This window comes from Miscanthus floridulus, chromosome 7 (assembly GCF_019320115.1).
Source record: "Miscanthus floridulus cultivar M001 chromosome 7, ASM1932011v1, whole genome shotgun sequence".
Lineage (NCBI taxonomy): Eukaryota > Viridiplantae > Streptophyta > Magnoliopsida > Poales > Poaceae > Miscanthus > Miscanthus floridulus.
In genome coordinates this window covers 127,793,007-127,816,221 of record NC_089586.1, presented here as the reverse complement: position 1 = coordinate 127,816,221, position 23,215 = coordinate 127,793,007, and the positions used below count along the sequence as shown (strand labels likewise).

The following is a 23,215-nucleotide window of genomic DNA, read 5'->3' as shown; positions in this document are numbered from 1 at the left end:
TTCCACAGAGCAAGCTTACATACGGCTTTCCCTTTCGGGAAACCCCAAGCACTTAGCACAAACCTGAGGGATTACCTTACAAGCTCAGGAGGAACACGGGGACCTCCCTTATTCTAATTTACAGCTAATGGTGGAGTAATACAACGGTGGTGGAGTATTACTATTCGTGGTGGATGATTCTCAGAGAGCTTCTGAGATCATGTCTTCATGGAGTATGGGTGAGTGGAGAGTGAGTGGAGTGGAGTGGAGAGTGGAGTGTCTGGTGTTCTCCGTGTCTTCGTCGATGCTTTCTTCGATGGTGGTCTGGTGTTTCGATGTTTTCTTCGATGCCGAATGAATGCGCCCTGCGTCCTGCTTTATAGCATGGAGGGAGCATCCTTCATTCTTATCGTCTAAAGGAGCGAGCATTATCCTCTGAAGAAGCCTTCGAGGCGGAGTCATCGTCTGAGGTGCCTTCGTGATTAAGGAAGCGGCCGACGTCTTCAATTATCATCCTTTACTATTGCCTGGACAGCTAGACTGAGAATAATTGTCCTGGCTACAGTAGAGTGACTGTATATTCCTTTTGCGCTGTCCTCCATCGCGCACGGATAGTATCCTTCTGGATATTCTTTGGTATGGTCTTCCACGCCCGAATGATTGATGTTGCAAACATCAAATCAAGGATAGGCATGCGGTATTATCTCCATGGCATGTATTATTATCTCTTCCCCCGGACAAATTGTTGATAAACCTTATCAACATAAGGGGTATATTTCTTGTATAATATATTGATATTGAACTGAGTCTATATTGACTCTTCAATATTTTCTTCGTTGTCCACTTCTTCAGGTTGCCATATTTCAAACCAGGACAACAATTCACGATATTCTTTTCGTAATTGGCATTCTTTGCCATAACTTGGCTTTATTAGTCTGCCAACTTCTCTTTGTATTATGCTATATCTTCCATAGTATTCTCTCAGGAATACTTTTATTATTTTATTTTGGTACATCATATAATATTCAGGAGCAAATTTGGTATTCCCTTCTAATTCTTTTGCTTCACTGAAAATTCTCCAATTATCATGGTTCGTGTCTTTTATGAACAACTCTTCATAATTTTGCCATGAGTCTGAATTCCATGTAGTAGGAAATTTGTATGATCCCTTTGTAATATATATATCATGGCATGCTGGTCTTATTGGTTGTGTAAACTTTGGTGGATTGGAACAGAACTTAATTTTGTATCTACCTTGAATGCATGCTAATTTCTTACAAGCTTCTTTGATAGCTATTCCAAGGTCTGATTGGAGTATCTCTTCAAGTGTACCATATATATCATGAACTAATCCATGATCAATAATAGTCTGTAAAGATATATCATCACCAATATTTCTTTGTATACTTCTGAAATATTTTAAATTTATATCAGCCTTCAATATTAAGAATCTTTGATGAGGCTTAACAATTAACTTATCATCAAGATGAAGTAAAGGAAAAGTATTTGCATTCACAATTATTCCTAGATGTCTTTCTTTACCTTGGTATAATTTCATAAAGTATTTTTGTATATCATGAAAGGTTTTGTACTGCCTTTCAGCATATTTCTTCCAAATTAGATCTATAATATCACTAGTAAAGTTTGACAAAGTTTGTTCAGTTTTAAAACTTAATCGAGGAATGAGGAATTCTTGTGGAATATTGGTTAAATATTTGTTTTCTTTTTCCTCTAGAATTACTTCTTTTTCTGATTGCACTTTATTCTCATCATAAAGTATTTTTGCTTCAGAGTCTTTTTTCATATCTCTTTGCTGTTTTAAACATGACATGCATGCTTGTCTTAAGCATAGTCTACATGTTGCTCTTTCTACTGGATCTTGATAATATATGCAAAATACACATTTTATATTAGAATCACCTTTATTATGATCCCACTTGTGTTCACAGTTTATTTGATCCATCATTTCTATCTTTAATCCTGCTAACTCATCAATTAAGTCTAACTCTTCATCACTTGATTCTTTTTCTTCATCATATTCTATTTCATCTGTCTCTATAATTGAATATATTGATTCATCATCCATTATATCATCATCACAGACTAAGATATTTTCATTCACACTATCTATTATTTGAACCTTTTCTTGTTCTTCTTGCTTATTGGAATACCTTTTCTTATCTTTGTTAGGACATGTTTTGCTTAAGTGATCTGGCGAATTGCAGATAAAGCATCTACATGAACTATCATAATTTTTTCTAGGATTATATCTTCTTACATTTCTCTTATGGAGGAATGGAGCTCTATTATCTGACCTTCTAAGAAAATAACGTCTCTTTGTCTTTACATTTCCTTTCTTATAATTCTTAGGATATTTCTTATTTCTAGATCTCTCTTCTCCATATGTCAAGGGTATTTGAACTATTTTATTGCAAAAATTATAATCTGATTGCTTCATTGATCTTTGGGCTTGTATGTTGGTGCATATTTTTCTCAACTGTTTGAAAACAAATGTTATAGCCTGAGAGATATTATATTCTTTACCAATAGTTTCCTTTTTATATTCTTCTAATATCATAGAACCTAAAGGCTCTGGTAATTTATTAAAATATTTTTCTACTATACCTTGGTTATAACCTTGCTTGGCAGTCGTAGCATTATACAAATAGTGTTGAGAAAATTCCTTTATTCCTTTCCAACTTGTCAGTGACAATTTTTCTATTTCTTTTAATCTTTCATTTTGTAATACAGTAAAACCTAATTCAGGATCTTCACCTATTACAATGCTTGATATAATATTTGCAAAATTATATGGATTACTACCAGCCATTTTTAATTGGGCATAATGGTTAGGGAAAGCTTCTACCCATTGTTCCCATAATACTTTGACTGATTCACCTAAAAATGTTTCTAAATATGTAATCATATCTTCTACTCTATTTCCAATATTATGCTGATTTTGTATATACTTTTGGACTATCAATCCTTTCCATATGCTAATTATATTTGACCAATCTATAGGATCATGTGCTGCTAAATTTAGTATAGCACCATCACTTTTATAATTCTGGAATTGCACCTTCTTTTCAAATTCTCTTCTTTTTGAACCCATATGCTTATATTGTCCAGGTATATATCTATATGCGGGTTCTTCTTTTTCTGGTGGCCAAGTTCCTGGTTTTCTAGTTGGTCTCTCACTTTCTCCTTCTATCTTTATTTCAGGACCTCGTCTTCTTTTTGATGAACTTGGATCTATTTCCATTGCTTCTATGGCATTATTTTTAGGCAACTCTTTATTTTCTAAGGGGTTTATGAGAGTTATTGAGTTATTACTGCATATCTCAATTGTATCTTCATCCTCTTCTTCATAGCTTTCTAGTAAGAGCTTATTATTAATTTCCCATTGCTCATCTTCACTTATATCATTATCTACTATGTCATTTATCTTGTCCTTACTATGTTCTAATTCTTTTTGGACTTCCCTTACCCTGTTATCTATTTGTTTTGACACAAAGTCATTTTTCTTTATTGGAATGCTGAATTTCTTAGCATTTAATTCTCTATCTTTCTTGATATTTTCAAGTCTACATATTTCTCGTCTAAAGTAGAGTTCCCTTTCTCTTATAGCAGCCCATTTGCATATCATGGAGGTTTTATATTCATCATGAATTTTGCTTAGCTTTTGCTTATAATGTTCTATTTCATTATCTATATCTAATTTTTCCATAAATTCACATATGCTATGCCTTCTATTTTCTTCTACTTTTGACTCTGAATTGGATGCTTCTAAATCATCTAAACTTTGTTCTTTATAATCTACAAACCTAATACTAGTCAACCCTCTATTATTTTCATAGGTTATGTAGTCTTTAGGTTGTTTTAAAATTTTTGGCTCTATTAACGAGCTTATATTCCATTTTTCTCCTGCTCTTTCTTCAGAACTTATTTTTAGAGGACTCATAAATTTTATTCCTTTAGATTGCATACTTTCTACAACATTGTTCACATTTACCTTATATCTAGTTCCACTTCTGTTGGTTAACCTTCCTATAAATTCTATGCTTACTAATAGATTCGTTCCTTTAAATTCTTCATATCCTTTGGTTTGAAATCCTAATGCCATCTTATCTATAAATTCTTTAACAGGCATTATTAAGTCTGGAGCTATATATGTTATCAACATATTTTCATTCATATCACCTTCTAAAAATCCTAATGCTGCTTTATTTATTGAGTCCCATCTTTTATCTAATAATGTTATTAGAACCTTGGTTCCTAATTTCTTCCTTGTCATTCCTTTAATTCCAATGATATACATTCCCTGATGTATATATTTATACCCTGAATATTTTAAAGCATTCTCAAATTGTTTACTAACAATTCTTAGTAGAACTGGTTCTGTCACTACACTTAATTCTACTTCTCTGGATATTCTATATAATCCATTTTTATTTTCAAACCAACCCATTTGATATATTTGTTGAGGCCTTATTTTCCTCAAAGTATCTTTCTGATATCTTTCAAGATCTCTTTCTAAGTCTATTACTTCTTCTAAGGTTTCAATATCCTCACATCCTCCTTTTAGTTTATCTTTAAAACTTAGAGGTCTTATGTCTTTATTTACTAGCTGGAGTGACTTGTCTCTTCTAGAGAGGACTCTCAGATACTTCCATCTTTCTGAATTTAAAGATCTAGTGGACTCAACTATTCCTGCTGATGATAACACAATTTCTTTGTTATGCTCAACAATATTAATATTATCAGACTTCTTATATAGGTACGTTATATAATCACTATTCTGACTTATTCTTCCTAGAGAAATTTTACTTTCTTCTAACCTTTGTAAAGCTAATTCTAATTTATTATTAGTAGCTGAATATTGCTCTTCAAGGTGTTTATGTTCTTTTTGCAGTCTATCAAATTTTAGCTCTAGATCGTCTTGCCTCTTTCCCCAAGATATGTAAAAGTTATGTATCAAATCAACTATTAAATTTATCTGTCCGTGAGAGGTATGCCAAATATGTTCTTCAGAACTATTTAGTCTGCACCTTATATTTATATTCTCTTTAGTGTTTACAGTCTTTCCTGTATTCACTTCTAAATTTAAGTAATGTAACTTTTCAATCTTCAACAGATTATAGTAAATCCCTTAAATTCAAATTATAATAACCAGGCTCTGATACCAATAGGGACGGGGGGTGCCGCTAAACCGCTGGAACGGACTCGGATTCGAAATTCAAATTTTAAGTTCACGAGTTACTATTCACAGCACTATTTAAATTCAGCGTTCACTATTCAAATTCAGGGCACTATTCAAATTACTCGCTACTATTCAAATTCGGAATATGAACAGTGCTCGAGCACTCACCAGAGAGTGGCTCAGGCACTAGACTTCTTCACTATTCGAGCACTATGCGCGTGACTATTTAGAGCACTTCGTATTTCTTTATGGATGCAGGATGCGTGCGATTAGTGAGTATGAGTGCGATTATTGAATATGCGTGCGATTAGTGAGTATGCTGACTAATATTTCTCAGGATCTTTTGCAGGCTGGCGAGACCAATATTTCAGCCGGTCGTGCGACTATGCTTGTGACAGTCCTACTCGGTACTCACCGTATGCATCACTAGCTCGCTTCAGAACCAGGCTAACCCGATCTACTCCCTCGCTATCCCCAGCCACGAACACATAGGAATCAGGCTCTATCGTCTCCCCAGGCAGTTCCACCCGAAGGGAACACTTCTCTGCGCACACAGGGTTCTCTACAAACGCCGCTACCAGGGCTAACACGAGAACAACAAACGCAGAGGCTTCTCCTCTAGGGTCCCTAGCATAGAGACATCGCCCCATATGAACGAGCTTAAAGGAAGGCAGGGATTCAAACAGGAAAGCTTAATTCATTTCCACAGAGCAAGCTTACATACGGCTTTCCCTTTCGGGAAACCCCAAGCACTTAGCACAAACCTGAGGGATTACCTTACAAGCTCAGGAGGAACACGGGGACCTCCCTTATTCTAATTTACAGCTAATGGTGGAGTAATACAACGGTGGTGGAGTATTACTATTCGTGGTGGATGATTCTCAGAGAGCTTCTGAGATCATGTCTTCATGGAGTATGGGTGAGTGGAGAGTGAGTGGAGTGGAGTGGAGAGTGGAGTGTCTGGTGTTCTCCGTGTCTTCGTCGATGCTTTCTTCGATGGTGGTCTGGTGTTTCGATGTTTTCTTCGATGCCGAATGAATGCGCCCTGTGTCCTGCTTTATAGCATGGAGGGAGCATCCTTCATTCTTATCGTCTAAAGGAGCGAGCATTATCCTCTGAAGAAGCCTTCGAGGCGGAGTCATCGTCTGAGGTGCCTTCGTGATTAAGGAAGCGGCCGACGTCTTCAATTATCATCCTTTACTATTGCCTGGACAGCTAGACTGAGAATAATTGTCCTGGCTACAGTAGAGTGACTGTATATTCCTTTTGCGCTGTCCTCCATCGCGCACGGATAGTATCCTTCTGGATATTCTTTGGTATGGTCTTCCACGCCCGAATGATTGATGTTGCAAACATCAAATCAAGGATAGGCATGCGGTATTATCTCCATGGCATGTATTATTATCTCTTCCCCCGGACAAATTGTTGATAAACCTTATCAACATAAGGGGTATATTTCTTGTATAAATATATTGATATTGATACATGCCATGGAGATAATACCGCATGCCTATCCTTGATTTGATGTTTGCAACATCAATCATTCGGGCGTGGAAGACCATACCAAAGAATATCCAGAAGGATACAGTCACACTACTGTGACACACTACTGTAGCCAGGACAATTATTCTATGTCCAGCTGTCCAGGCAACAGTAAAGGATGATAATTGAAGACGTCGGCCGCTTCCTTAATCACGAAGGCACCTCAGACGATGACTTCGCCTCGAAGGCTCCTTCAGACGATAAGGCTCGCTCCGTCAGAAGATAAGCGCGAAGGACGCTCCCTCCATGCTATAAAGGAGGACGCAGGGCGCATTCATTCAGCATCGAAACACGAGACCACCATCGAAGAAAGCATCGACGAAGACATCAGAACACTCCACTCTCCACTCCACTCCACTCACTCTCCACTCACCCATACTCCATGAAGACATGATCTCAGAAGCTCTCTGAGGATCATCCACCACGAATAGTAATACTCCACCACCGTTGTATTACTCCACCATTAGCTGTAAATTAGAATAAGGGAGGTCCCCGTGTTCCTCCTGAGCTTGTAAGGTAATCCCTCAGGTTTGTGCTAAGTGCTTGGGGTTTCCCGAAAGGGAAAGCCGTATGTAAGCTTGCTCTGTGGAAATGAATTAAGCTTTCCTGTTTTAATCCCTGCCTTCCTTTAAGCTCGTTCATATGGGGCGACGTCTCTATGCTAGGGACCCTAGAGGAGAAACCTCTGCGTGTGTTGTTCTCGTGTTAGCCCTGGTAGTGGCGTTTGTAGAGAACCCTGTGTGCGCAGAGAAGTGTTCCCCTTGGGTGGAACTGCCTGGGGAGACGATAGAGCCTGATTCCTATGTGTTCGTGGCTGGGGATAGCAAGAGAGTAGACCGGGTTAGTCTAGTTCTGAAGCAAGTTAGTGATGCATACGGTGAGTACCGAGTAGGACTGTCACAAGCATAGTCGCACGACCGGCTGAAATATTGGTCTCGCCAGCCTGCAAAAGATCCTGAGAAATATTAGTCAGCATACTCACTAATCGCACGCATATTCAATAATCGCACTCATACTCACTAATCGCACGCATCCTGCATCCATAAAGAAATACGAAGTGCTCCAAATAGTGCTCGAATAGTGAAGAAGTCTAGTGCCTGAGCCACTCTCTGGTGAGTGCTCGAGCACTGTTCATATTCTGAATTTGAATAGTAGCGAGTAATTTGAATAGTGCCCTGAATTTGAATAGTGAACGCTGAATTTGAATAGTACTGTGAATAGTAACTCGTGAACTTAAAATTTGAATTTCGAATCCGAGTCCGTTCCAGCGGTTTAGTGGTATCCCGTCCGCATTGGTATCAGAGCCTGGTTATTATATTTTGAATTAAAGGGATTCACTTATATTGTCAAGTTTGTCAGTACAACCTTAGCCAAATACTTTACTAATAATGGAAGATTTAGACAGTCAGATTCAATATTATGAGAAAAAATTAAGTATGATTCATAATGAATATAAAACCTCTATGACATGCAAATGGTCTGCCATAAGAGAAAAAGAATTATTCTTTAGACGAGAAATATGTAGACTTGATAATATCAAGAAAGACATAGAACTAAAGAATAAATATTTTACAACACCTGTTGTGATAAAGAAACAGGAAGATGAGTCAAAAATAAAAAACAAAGAGACTCATAAAGTTAAAGAAGTTGTGCAGACAAATAATATTGAATACATTATCAGTGAAGATGAGCAATGGGAGATTAATAATAAGTTTCTATTAGAAAGTTATGAAGAAGAAGTAAATAATGCTGAGAAGTTACCAAGACTTTATAGACTCTTTAGATGATTGAAGAGTTACTCAATCTTGATAATGCTATGGAAGGGTTAGATATAATATCTGAAAATATTATAGTTCAAAGAAACAAAAATTGAATTAATGAATCAAGAAGACTGTGAACATGATTGGATAAAAGGTAGAGGTGATTATAATATAAAATGTACTTTTTGTATATTCTACCCTAGTCAAGAAAATAGACTTACATGTAGTAAATGTTTAAAGCAAGCATGTGCTTCATGTCTAAGAACAAATAACCAAAAATGGAGACAAGAAGTAGAATTAGAATCAGATGATAAATTATTAACAAGTAGAGTCAGAAATTTAGAGAATAGAATAAATAGCTTAGAAGCAGAATTAGAAGAGCTAAAGAGTAAAATAGAACTCAACGAAGCTAATAAGATAGAAGATGATTATAAAGGTCTTACTGAGTTAAAAGATCAAGCAATGGTAAATAAAAATAATAATAAAGCGTTACAACTAAAAGAAGCCATAATAAACTATGGTAGCAAATATATAGTAAGATTACCATTTAAAGAAATTATAGGAATAAGAATACCTGTAAAAGTAAAATTAACGCCTAATATCTCTTATAAAATATTAGCACTAGTAGACACCGGTTGTACAAAAAATATTATACATGATAAATATTTTGTAAAGTGTCCAGAAATAGTTCATACAATAGATCAAGATAAAGCAGAAATATCTACTGATATGTCTGGGATAAAAAAGGTTCATAATCAACTAGCTTATGATGTTGAAGTACAAATAAATAATACAAAATATATAATGGATGAAATTACAATAAGAGATCTATCTATGATACATGATGATATGATATTAGGATTAAGATTTCTACAGTTCTCATTACAAACAACTATCATACATGAGCAAGGAATAACATTTATTCCTTATCAAGACAATATTCCATATATAACCGAAGTACGAAAGACTATAAATTCTACTTCAGGAAAGACTAATTTAGAACTCCAAGGATCTAATGAAAATGTCCCTGATATTTATATAGATGAAGAGTTAGGTGAATGTATAGAAGAAGTTTCATATAGCAAACTCATGCATAGAATGTATCAGTTTGCAATCATTAGCACCAAATTGGTATAGAGATATTAAATCTAAAAAGGATATAGATAAAATTGTAACAAGACTAGAAGATATTCAGATAATAGGAGAAATACCAATGAAGCATTGGGACAAAAATGGTATATTATGTAAAATTAACATAATAAATCCCGACCATATAATTAAGACAAGTCCTATAGAAGCAACACCTAAAGATATAGAAGAATTTAAGATGCATATTGAAGAATTACTAAAATTAGGAGCTATAAGAGATAGCCGAAGTCCTCATAGATCAGCTTCATTTATAGTTAGAAATCATGCTGAAATAGCCAGAGGAAAGTCAAGAATGGTTATCAATTATAAAAGACTAAATGATAATACCATAGATGATGCTTATAATATTCCAAATAAGCAAGAATGGATAAATAGAATACAAGGTAGTAGATATTTCTCAAAATTTGATTTAAAAGCTGGGTTTTGGCAAGTAAAAATGGCAGAAGAATCAATAGAATGGACTGCTTTCACATGTCCTCAAGGTCATTTTGAATGGTTAGTAATGCCCTTAGGATTAAAAAATGCCCCTGCTTTATTTCAAAGAAAAATGCAAAATATTTTTAATGAAAATCAAGAATTCATATTGGTTTATATTGATGACTTATTAGTATTCTCAAAATCCTATAAAGAACATATAGCTCATCTGGAAACCTTCTTTAGAAAGGTAGAACAGCATGGGTTAATATTGTCTAAAAGAAAAATGGAGATATGTAAGGAAAAGATAAACTTTTTAGGACATGAAATAGGAGAGGGAAAAATCTATTTACAAGATCATATTGCAAAGAAAATCTTAGAATTTCCAGATGTCATGAATGATAAGAAAACCCTGCAGCAATTCTTAGGAATAGTCAATTATGCTAGAAATTATATTGAAAATTTAGCTAAGTTAGCTGGTCCATTGTATGCAAAATTAAGAAAAAATGGGCAAAAACATTTTAATTCTGAAGATATAAAGTTAGTAAGAACTATTAAAGAAAGAGTCAAAGGTTTAAAACCCCTAGAGTTACCTTTAGATGATAATTATTTTATTATAGAGACAGATGCATCCAAGTTAGGATGGGGTGCAATATTAAAGCAAAAACCACACAAATATTCTCCAAAGTTAGAAGAACAAATATGTAGGTATGCTTCAGGAAAATATAAGTTAAAAGCAATAAACAATACGGATAGAGAAATTTTGGCTGTTATAAATGCAATAAATGCTTTTAGACTATATCTAGGATTTAAAGAGTTCACAGTTAGGACAGACTGTGAAGCTATATGCAGATACTACAATAAAGTCAATAGTAAGAAAAGTTCAACTAGGAGATGGGTTTTATTTGAAGATATTATTACTGGAAACGGATATAAAGTAATATTTGAGCATATAAAAGGCAAAGATAATACATTGCCTGATATATTTTCACGATCTTCTATTTTGCAGGAATGAAGAAAGGAACAAGCCCTATTGGGGGTGAATGTTTCAATTTCGGAACCGAAAATAAGTTAAGAATATTTCCGCCTAATACTTATAAATTCAAACTTAGAGACCATATTGTTCTAGATGATATACAAGAATGCATTCTAGACAATTTCTGGTTTCAATATAATAATAAAAGAGAAGATAAAGGATATATGCTAGCAATATTAAATAGTTTGGCTGAATATTTTCATATGATCAATGGAAAGATACAACCGAAAGAATCATCTGTCAATATAGAGAAAAGACCCATATATGTTATATATAGGGGAAAGACACCAGGAATATATGTAACATTTGAATCAATTATAGCTCAACAGGTAGAAAGAGAAAATGATGGAGGTGTATCATGGAAAAAATATTCAGATATTGATCAAGCCCTCTCATATGCAAGAAGCATTTTGGGAATAAATTATTTCATAGAACCAGCAGCAAAAGATTATATTCAAAAATATAAAAGGGCAAAAGATGTGAAGATAAATTTGCCAGGTGTTAATATAAGAGAAGAAGGATCTTCAAGGGTATCCACATATAAAGATGTTGTGAAAAGAGACACAGAATCATTGAATGAAGAAGTTCTTGAAAAAAAAATAAAAGAAAGACTTGAAGCAAGAATTTCCTTATTGAAGAAAGATATAAAAGAAGAAGTCTTACAAGAAGTAAGACATGAAATAAATGAAAAATTCGAAAATATAAGGAAAGACTATGAAGAAAATATTAAGAAAGACTATGACTCAAAAATGAATATACAGATATCTGATGACAATGATAATGATGATGAGATGTTGGATATCCGTGGTCATGGACAAAGACCAGAATATTAAATTTCAATATGATGAAAATAATATAGTGAATTGTTGTCCTGATATGAAATATAACAACCTGAAGAAGTGGACAACGAAGAAAATATTGAAGAGTCAATATAGACTCAGTTCAATATCAATATATTCATACAAGAAATATACCCCTTATGTTGATAAGGTTATCAACAATTTGTCCGGGGGAAGAGAGATAATAATACATGCCATGGAGATAATACCTGCGTCGGGGAGGGGTAGTGCTAGATTCGCTGAGAACTCGAACGGATTCAAAATTCAAATTTTAAGTTCACGAGTTACTATTCACAGCACTATTCAAATTCAGCGTTCACTATTCAAATTCAGGGCACTATTCAAAATACTCGCTACTATTCAAATTCTGAATATGAACAGTGCTCGAGCACTCACCAGAGAGTGGCTCAGGCACTAGACTTCTTCACTATTCGAGCACTATGCGCGTGACTATTTGGAGCACTTCGTATTTCTTTATGGATGCAGGATGCGTGCGATTAGTGAGTATGAGTGCGATTATTGAATATGCGTGCGATTAGTGAGTATGCTGACTAATATTTCTCAGGATCTTTTGCAGGCTGGCGAGACCAATATTTCAGCCGGTCGTGCGACTATGCTTGTGACAGTCCTACTCGGTACTCACCGTATGCATCACTAGCTAGCTTCAGAACCAGGCTAACCCGGTCTACTCCCTCGCTTTCCCCAGCCACGAACACACAGGAATCAGGCTCTATCGTCTCCCCAGGCAGTTCCACCCGAAGGGAACACTTCTCTGCGCATACAGGGTTCTCTACAAACGCCGCTACCAGGGCTAACACGAGAACAACAAACGCAGAGGCTTCTCCTCTAGGGTCCCTAGCATAGAGACATCGCCCCATATGAACGAGCTTAAAGGAAGGCAGGGATTAAAACAGGAAAGCTTAATTCATTTCCACAGAGCAAGCTTACATACGGCTTTCCCTTTCGGGAAACCCCAAGCACTTAGCACAAACCTGAGGGATTACCTTACAAGCTCAGGAGGAACACGGGGACCTCCCTTATTCTAATTTACAGCTAATGGTGGAGTAATACAACGGTGGTGGAGTATTACTATTCGTGGTGGATGATTCTCAGAGAGCTTCTGAGATCATGTCTTCATGGAGTATGGGTGAGTGGAGAGTGAGTGGAGTGGAGTGGAGAGTGGAGTGTCTGGTGTTCTGATGTCTTCGTCGATGCTTTCTTCGATGGTGGTCTGGTGTGGTGGTTTCTTCGATGCCGAATGAATGCGCCCTGCGTCCTACTTTATAGCATGGAGGGAGCGTCCTTTATTCTTATCGTCTAAAGGAGCGAGCCTTATCCTCTGAAGAAGCCTTCGAGGCGGAGTCATCGTCTGAGGTGCCTTCGTGATTAAGGAAGCGGCCGACGTCTTCAATTATCATCCTTTACTATTGCCTGGACAGCTGGACTGAGAATAATTGTCCTGGCTACAGTAGAGTGACTGTATATTCCTTTTGCGCTGTCCTCCATCGCGCACGGATAGTATCCTTCTGGATATTCTTTGGTATGGTCTTCCACGCCCGAATGATTGATGTTGCAAACATCAAATCAAGGATAGGCATGCGGTATTATCTCCATGGCATGTATTATTATCTCTCTTGTCCCCCGGACAAATTGTTGATAAACCTTATCAACATAAGGGGTATATTTCTTGTATGAATATATTGATATTGAACTGAGTCTATATTGACTCTTCAATATTTTCTTCGTTGTCCACTTCTTCAGGTTGCCATATTTCATACCAGGACAACAATTCACGATATTCTTTTCGTAATTGGCATTCTTTGCCATAACTTGGCTTTATTAGTCTGCCAACTTCTCTTTGTATTATGCTATATCTTCCATAGTATTCTCTCAGGAATACTTTTATTATTTTATTTTGGTACATCATATAATATTCAGGAGCAAATTTGGTATTCCCTTCTAATTCTTTTGCTTCACTGAAAATTCTCCAATTATCATGGTTCGTGTCTTTTATGAACAACTCTTCATAGTTTTGCCATGAGTCTGAATTCCATGTACTAGGAAATTTGTATGATCCCTTTGTAATATATATATCATGGCATGCTGGTCTTATTGGTTGTGTGAACTTTGGTGGATTGGAACATAACTTAATTTTGTATCTACCTTGAATGCATGCTAATTTCTTACAAGCTTCTTTGATAGCTATTCCAAGGTCTGATTGGAGTATCTCTTCAAGTGTACCATATATATCATGAACTAATCCATGATCAATAATAGTCTGTAAAGATATATCATCTCCAATATTTCTTTGTATACTTCTGAAATATTTTAAATTTATATCAGCCTTCAATATTAAGAATCTTTGATGAGGCTTAACAATTAACTTATCATCAAGATGAAGTAAAGGGAAAGTATTTGCATTCACAATTATTCCTAGATGTCTTTCTTTACCTTGGTATAATTTCATAAAGTATTTTTGTATATCATGAAAGGTTTTGTACTGCCTTTCAGCATATTTCTTCCAAATTAGATCTATAATATCACTAGTAAAGTTTGACAAAGTTTGTTCAGTTTTAAAACTTAATCGAGGAATGAGGAATTCTTGTGGAATATTGGTTAAATATTTGTTTCCTTTTTCCTCTAGAATTATTTCTTTTTCTGATTGCACTTTATTCTCATCATAAAGTATTTTTGCTTCAGAGTCTTTTTTCATATCTCTTTGCTGTTTTAAACATGACATGCATGCTTGTCTTAAGCATAGTCTACATGTTGCTCTTTCTACTGGATCTTGATAATATATGCAAAATACACATTTTATATTAGAATCACCTTTATTATGATCCCACTTGTGTTCACAGTTTATTTGATCCATCATTTCTATCTTTAATCCTGCTAACTCATCAATTAAGTCTAACTCTTCATCACTTGATTCTTTTTCTTCATCATATTCTATTTCATCTGTCTCTATAATTGAATATATTGATTCATCATCCATTATATCATCATCACAGACTAAGATATTTTCATTCACACTATCTATTATTTGAACCTTTTCTTGTTCTTCTTGCTTATTGGAATACCTTTTCTTATCTTTGTTAGGACATGTTTTGCTTAAGTGATCTGGCGAATTGCAGATAAAGCATCTACATGAACTATCATAATTTTTTCTAGGATTATATCTTCTTACATTTCTCTTATGGAGGAATGGAGCTCTATTATCTGACCTTCTAAGAAAATAACGTCTCTTTGTCTTTACATTTCCTTTCTTATAATTCTTAGGATATTTCTTATTTCTAGATCTCTCTTCTCCATATGTCAAGGGTATTTGAACTATTTTATTGCAAATATTATATCAAGCATTGTAATAGGTGAAGATCCTGAATTAGGTTTTACTGTATTACAAAATGAAAGATTAAAAGAAATAGAAAAATTGTCACTGACAAGTTGGAAAGGAATAAAGGAATTTTCTCAACACTATTTGTATAATGCTACGACTGCCAAGCAAGGTTATAACCAAGGTATAGTAGAAAAATATTTTAATAAATTACCAGAACCTTTAGGTTCTATGATATTAGAAGAATATAAAAAGGAAACTATTGGTAAAGAATATAATATCTCTCAGGCTATAACATTTGTTTTCAAACAGTTGAGAAAAATATGCACCAACATACAAGCCCAAAGATCATGCCTATCCTTGATTTGATGTTTGCAACATCAATCATTCGGGCGTGGAAGACCATACCAAAGAATATCCAGAAGGATATAGTCACACTACTGTGACACTACTGTAGTCAGGACAATCATTCTCTGTCCAGCTGTCCAGGCAACAGTACAAAGAGATAATTGAAGACGCCAGATGCTTCCTTAACCACGAAGGCTCCTCAATTAAATAATGGAAGACTTAGCCTCGAAGGAACGTCAGAAGATAAGGCTCGCTCCTTCAAACGATAAGAAGGAAGGACGCTCTCTCAGTACTATAAAAGGAGACGCCGGGCGCATTCATTCAGCATCGAAACACCAGACCACCATCGAAGAAAGCATCGACGAAGACACGGAGAACACCAGACACTCCACTCTCCACTCCACTCCACTCTCCACTCCACTCCACTCACTCTCCACTCACCCATACTCCATGAAGACATGATCTCAGAAGCTCTCTGAGAATCATCCACCACGAATAGTAATACTCCACCACCGTTGTATTACTCCACCATTAGCTGTAAATTAGAATAAGGGAGGTCCCCGTGTTCCTCCTGAGCTTGTAAGGTAATCCCTCAGGTTTGTGCTAAGTGCTTGGGGTTTCCCAAAAGGGAAAGCCGTATGTAAGCTTGCTCTGTGGAAATGAATTAAGCTTTCCTGTTTTAATCCCTGCCTTCCTTTAAGCTCGTTCATATGGGGCGATGTCTCTATGCTAGGGACCCTAGAGGAGAAGCCTCTGCGTTTGTTGTTCTCGTGTTAGCCCTGGTAGCGGCGTTTGTAGAGAACCCTGTATGCGCAGAGAAGTGTTCCCTTCGGGTGGAACTGCCTGGGGAGACGATAGAGCCTGAGTCCTGTGTGTTCGTGGCTGGGGATAGCAAGGGAGTAGACCGGGTTAGTCTAGTTCTGAAGCAAGTTAGTGATGCATACGGTGAGTACCGAGTAGGACTGTCACAAGCATAGTCGCACGACCGGCTGAAATATTGGTCTCGCCAGCCTGCAAAAGATCCTGAGAAATATTAGTCAGCATACTCACTAATCGCACGCATATTCAATAATCGCACTCATACTCACTAATCGCACGCATCCTGCATCCATAAAGAAATACGAAGTGCTCCAAATAGTCACGCGAATAGTGAAGAAGTCTAGTGCCTGAGCCACTCTCTGGTGAGTGCTCGAGCACTGTTCATATTCCGAATTTGAATAGTAGCGAGTAATTTGAATAGTGCCCTGAATTTGAATAGTGAACGCTGAATTTGAATAGTGCTGTGAATAGTAACTCGAGATTTTAAAATTTGAATTTTGAATCCGTTCGAGTTCTCAGCGAATCTACTACCCCCCCCTGACGCATTGGTAGACCACCATCGAAGAAAGCATCGACGAAGACATCAGAACACTCCACTCCACTCACTCTCCACTCACCCATACTCCATGAAGACATGATCTCAAAAGCTCTCTGAGGATCATCCACCACGAATAGTAATACTCCACCACCGTTGTATTACTCCACCATTAGCTGTAAATTAGAATAAGGGAGGTCCCCGTGTTCCTCCTGAGCTTGTAAGGTAATCCCTCAGGTTTGTGCTAAGTGCTTGGGGTTTCCCGAAAGGGAAAGCCGTATGTAAGCTTGCTCTGTGGAAATGAATTAAGCTTTTCCGTTTGAATCCCTGCCTTCCTTTAAGCTCGTTCATATGGGGCGACGTCTCTATGCTAGGGACCCTAGAGGAGAAACCTCTGCGTGTGTTGTTCTCGTGTTAGCCCTGGTAGTGGCGTTTGTAGAGAACCCTGTGTGCGCAGAGAAGTGTTCCCCTTGGGTGGAACTGCCTGGGGAGACGATAGAGCCTGAGTCCTGTGTGTTCGTGGCTGGGGATAGCAAGAGAGTAGACCGGGTTAGTCTAGTTCTGAAGCAAGTTAGTGATGCATACGGTGAGTACCGAGTAGGACTGTCACAAGCATAGTCGCACGACCGGCTGAAATATTGGTCTCGCCAGCCTGCAAAAGATCCTGAGAAATATTAGTCAGCATACTCACTAATCGCACGCATATTCAATAATCGCACTCATACTCACTAATCGCACGCATCCTGCATCCATAAAGAAATACGAAGTGCTCTAAATAGTCACGCGCATAGTGCTCGAATAGTGAAGAAGTCTAGTGCCTGAGCCACTCTCTGGTGAGTGCTCGAGCACTGTTCATATTCCGAATTTGAATAGTAGCGAGTAATTTGAATAGTGCCCTGAATTTGAATAGTGAACGCTGAATTTGAATAGTGCTGTGAATAGTAACTCGTGAACTTAAAATTTGAATTTCGAATCCGAGTCCGTTCCAGCGGTTTAGTGGTATCCCGTCCGCATTGGTATCAGAGCCAGGTTATTATATTTCGAATTAAAGGGATTTACTTATATTGTCAAATTTAAAAAGTCTGTCTCAGTCAAATACTTTACTTATTATGGATGATTTAGACAGTCAGATTCAATATTATAAGAAAAAATTAAGTATGATTCATGATGAATATAAAACCTCTATGACATGCAAATGGTCTGCCATAAGAGAAAAAGAACTATTCTTTAGACGAGAAATATGTAGACTTGATAATATCAAGAAAGACATAGAACTAAAGAATAAATATTTTACAACACCTGTTGTGATAAAGAAGCAGGAAGATGAGTTAAAAACTAAAGACAAAGAGACTCATGAAGTTAAAGAAGTTGTGCAGACAAATAATATTGAATACATTATCAGTGAAGATGAGCAATGGGAGATTAATAATAAGTTTCTATTAGAAAGTTATGAAGAAGAAGTAAATAATGCAGAAAGTTACCAAGATTTTATAGACTCTTTAGATGTTGAAGAGTTACTCAATCTTGATAATGCTATGGAAGGGTTAGATATAATATCTGAAGATTTTAATAGTTCAAAAGAAACAAAAATAGAGTTAATGAATCAAGAAGACTGTGAACATGATTGGATAAAAGGAAGAGGTGATTATAATATAAAATGTACTTTTTGTATATTCTACCCTAGTCAAGAAAATAGACTTACATGTATTAAATGTTTAAAGCAAGCATGTGCTTCATGTCTAAGAACCAATAACCAAAAATGGAGACAAGAAGTAGAATTAGAATCAGATGATAAATTATTAACAAGTAGAGTCAGAAATTTAGAGAATAGAATAAATAGCTTAGAAGCAGAATTAGAAGAGCTAAAGAGTAAAATAGAACTCAACGAAGCTAATAAGATAGAAGATGATTATAAAGGTCTTACTGAGTTAAAAGATCAAGCAATGGTAAATAAAAATAATAATAAAGCGTTACAACTAAAAGAAGCCATAATAAACTATGGTAGCAAATATATAGTAAGATTACCATTTAAAGAAATTATAGGAATAAGAATACCTATAAAAATAAAATTGACGCCTAATATCTCTTATAAAATATTAGCGCTAGTAGACACCGGTTGTACAAAAAATATCATACATGATAAATATTTTGTAAAGTGTCCAGAAATAGTTCATACAATAGATCAAGATAAAGCAGAAATATCTACTGATATGTCTGGGATAAAAAAGGTTCATAATCAACTAGCTTATGATGTTGAAATACAAATAAATAATACAAAATATATAATGGATGAAATTACAATAAGAGATCTATCTATGATACATGATGATATGATATTAGGATTAAGATTTTTACAGTTCTCTTTACAAACAACTATCATACATGAGCAAGGAATAACATTTATTCCTTATCAAGACAATATTCCATATATAACCGAAGTACGAAAGACTATAAATTCTACTTCAGGAAAGACTAATTTAGAACTCCAAGGATCTAATGAAAATGTCCCTGATATTTATATAGATGAAGAGTTAGGTGAATGTATAGAAGAGTTTCATATAGCAAACTCATGCATAGAATGTATCAGTTTGCAATCATTAGCACCAAATTGGTATAGAGATATAAAATCTAAAAAGGATATAGATAAAATTATAACAAGACTAGAAGATATTCAGATAATAGGAGAAATACCAATGAAGCATTGGAACAAAAATGGTATATTATGTAAAATTAACATAATAAATCCCGACCATATAATTAAGACAAGTCCTATAGAAGCAACACCTAAAGATATAGAAGAATTTAAGATGCATATTGAAGAATTACTAAAATTAGGAGCTATAAGAGATAGCCGAAGTCCTCATAGATCAGCTTCATTTATAGTTAGAAATCATGCTGAAATAGCCAGAGGAAAGTCAAGAATGGTTATCAATTATAAAAGACTAAATGATAATACCATAGATGATGCTTATAATATTCCAAATAAGCAAGAATGGATAAATAGAATACAAGGTAGTAAATATTTCTCAAAATTTGATTTAAAAGCTGGGTTTTGGCAAGTAAAAATGGCAGAAGAATCAATAGAATGGACTGCTTTCACATGTCCTCAAGGTCATTTTGAATGGTTAGTAATGCCCTTAGGATTAAAAAATGCCCCTGCTTTATTTCAAAGAAAAATGCAAAATATTTTTAATGAAAATCAAGAATTCATATTGGTTTATATTGATGACTTATTAGTATTCTCAAAATCCTATAAAGAACATATAGCTCATCTGGAAACCTTCTTTAGAAAGGTAGAACAGCATGGGTTAATATTGTCTAAAAGAAAAATGGAGATATGTAAGGAAAAGATAAACTTTTTAGGACATGAAATAGGAGAGGGAAAAATCTATTTACAAGATCATATTGCAAAGAAAATCTTAGAATTTCCAGATGTCATGAATGATAAGAAAACCTTGCAGCAATTCTTAGGAATAGTCAATTATGCTAGAAATTATATTGAAAAATTAGCTAAGTTAGCTGGTCCATTATATGCAAAATTAAGAAAAAATGGGCAAAAACATTTTAATTCTGAAGATATAAAGTTAGTAAGAACTATTAAAGAAAAAGTTAAAGATTTAAAACCCCTAGAGTTACCTTTAGATGATAATTATTTTATTATAGAGACAGATGCATCTAAGTTAGGTTGGGGTGCAATATTAAAGCAAAAACCACACAAATATTCTCCAAAGATAGAAGAACAAATATGTAGGTATGCTTCAGGAAAATATAAGTTAAAAGCAATAAATAATACGGATAGAGAAATTTTGGCTGCTATAAATGCAATAAATGCTTTTAGACTATATCTAGGATTTAAAGAGTTCACAGTTAGGACAGACTGTGAAGCTATATGCAGATACTACAATAAAGTCAATAGTAAGAAAAGTTCAACTAGGAGATGGGTTCTATTTGAAGATATTATTACTGGAAACGGATATAAAGTAATATTTGAGCATATAAAAGGCAAAGACAATACATTGCCTGATATATTTTCACGATCTTCTATTTTGCAGGAATGAAGAAAGGAACAAGCCCTATTGGGGGTGAATGTTTTAATTTCGGAACTGAAAATAAGTTAAGAATATTTCCGCCTAATACTTATAAATTCAAACCTAGAGACCATATTGTTGTAGATGATATACAAGAATGCATTCTAGACAATTTCTGGTTTCAATATAATAATAAAAGAGAAGATAAAGGATATATGCTAGCAATATTAAATAGTTTGGCTGAATATTTTCATATGATCAATGGAAAGATACAACCGAAAAAAATCATCTGTCAATATAGAGAAAAGACCCATATATGTTATATATAGGGGAAAGACACCAGGAATATATGTAACATTTGAATCAATTATAGCTCAACAGGTAGAAAGAGAAAATGATGGAGGTGTATCATGGAAAAAATATTCAGATATTGATCAAGCCCTCTCATATGCAAGAAGCATTTTGGGAGTAAATTATTTCATAGAACCAGCAGCAAAAGATTATATTCAAAAATATAAAAGGGCAAAAGATGTGAAGATAAATTTGCCAGGTGTTAATATAAGAGAAGAAGGATCTTCAAGGGTATCCACATATAAAGATGTTGTGAAAAGAGACACAGAATCATTGAATGAAGAAGTTCTTGAGAAAAAAAATAAAAGAAAGACTTGAAGCAAGAATTTCCTTATTGAAGAAAGATATAAAAGAAGAAGTCTTACAAGAAGTAAGACATGAAATAAATGAAAAATTTGAAAATATAAGGAAAGACTATGAAGAAAATATTAAGAAAGACTATGACTCAAAAATGAATATACAGATATCTGATGACGATGATAATGATGATGAGATGTTGGATATCCGTGGTTATGGACAAAGACCAGAATATTAGATTTCAATATGATGAAAATAATATAGTGAATTATTATCCTGATATGAAATATGGCAACCTGAAGAAGTGGACAACGAAGAGTCAATATAGACTCAGTTCAATATCAATATATTCATACAAGAAATATACTCCCTTATGTTGATAAGGTTTATCAACAATTTGTCCGGGGGAAGAGATAATACCGCATGCCTATCCTTGATTTGATGTTTGCAACATCAATCATTCGGGCGTGGAAGTCCATACCAAAGAATATCCAGAAGGATACAGTCACACTACTGTGACACACTACTGTAGCCAGGACAATTATTCTATGTCCAGCTGTCCAGGCAACAGTAAAGGATGATAATTGAAGACGTCGGCCGCTTCCTTAATCACGAAGGCACCTCAGACGATGACTTCGCCTCGAAGGCTCCTTCAGACGATAAGGCTCGCTCCGTCAGAAGATAAGCGCGAAGGACGCTCCCTCCATGCTATAAAGCAGGACGCAGGGCGTATTCATTCAGCATCGAAACACCAGACCACCATCGAAGAAAGCATCGACGAAGACACGGAGAACACCAGACACTCCACTCTCCACTCCACTCCACTCACTCTCCACTCACCCATACTCCATGAAGACATGATCTCAGAAGCTCTCTGAGAATCATCCACCACGAATAGTAATACTCCACCACCGTTGTATTACTCCACCATTAGCTGTAAATTAGAATAAGGGAGGTCCCCGTGTTCCTCCTGAGCTTGTAAGGTAATCCCTCAGGTTTGTGCTAAGTACTTGGGGTTTCCCGAAAGGGAAAGCCGTATGTAAGCTTGCTCTGTGGAAATGAATTAAGCTTTCCTGTTTTAATCCCTGCCTTCCTTTAAGCTCGTTCATATGGGGCGACGTCTCTATGCTAGGGACCCTAGAGGAGAAACCTCTGCGTGTGTTGTTCTCGTGTTAGCCCTGGTAGTGGCGTTTGTAGAGAACCTTGTGTGCGCAGAGAAGTGTTCCCCTTGGGTGGAACTGCCTGGGGAGACGATAGAGCCTGAGTCCTGTGTGTTCGTGGCTGGGGATAGCAAGGGAGTAGACCGGGTTAGTCTAGTTCTGAAGCAAGTTAGTGATGCATACGGTGAGTACCGAGTAGGACTGTCACAAGCATAGTCGCACGACCGGCTGAAATATTGGTCTCGCCAGCCTGCAAAAGATCCTGAGAAATATTAGTCAGCATACTCACTAATCGCACGCATATTCAATAATCGCACTCATACTCACTAATCGCACGCATCCTGCATCCATAAAGAAATACGAAGTGCTCCAAATAGTCACGCGCATAGTGCTCGAATAGTGAAGAAGTCTAGTGCCTGAGCCA

General features: G+C 35.9%; 1 protein-coding gene across 1 annotated transcript; it reads right to left on the bottom strand.

Moving 5' to 3' along the window:
- Positions 1 to 787: 787 nt before the first annotated feature.
- On the bottom strand, positions 788 to 3,625 carry LOC136466251 (uncharacterized). The gene has a single exon (XM_066464656.1). It carries the CDS (start codon positions 3,623 to 3,625, stop codon positions 788 to 790), a length of 2,838 nt encoding a protein of 945 aa, XP_066320753.1.
- Positions 3,626 to 23,215: the final 19,590 nt, after the last annotated feature.

What these genes read in the sequence shown, in the direction of transcription:
- LOC136466251 (XM_066464656.1), bottom strand. Translation starts at nt 3,625, where the DNA reads ATGATATGCAAATGGGCTGCTATAAGAGAAAGGGAACTCTACTTTAGA.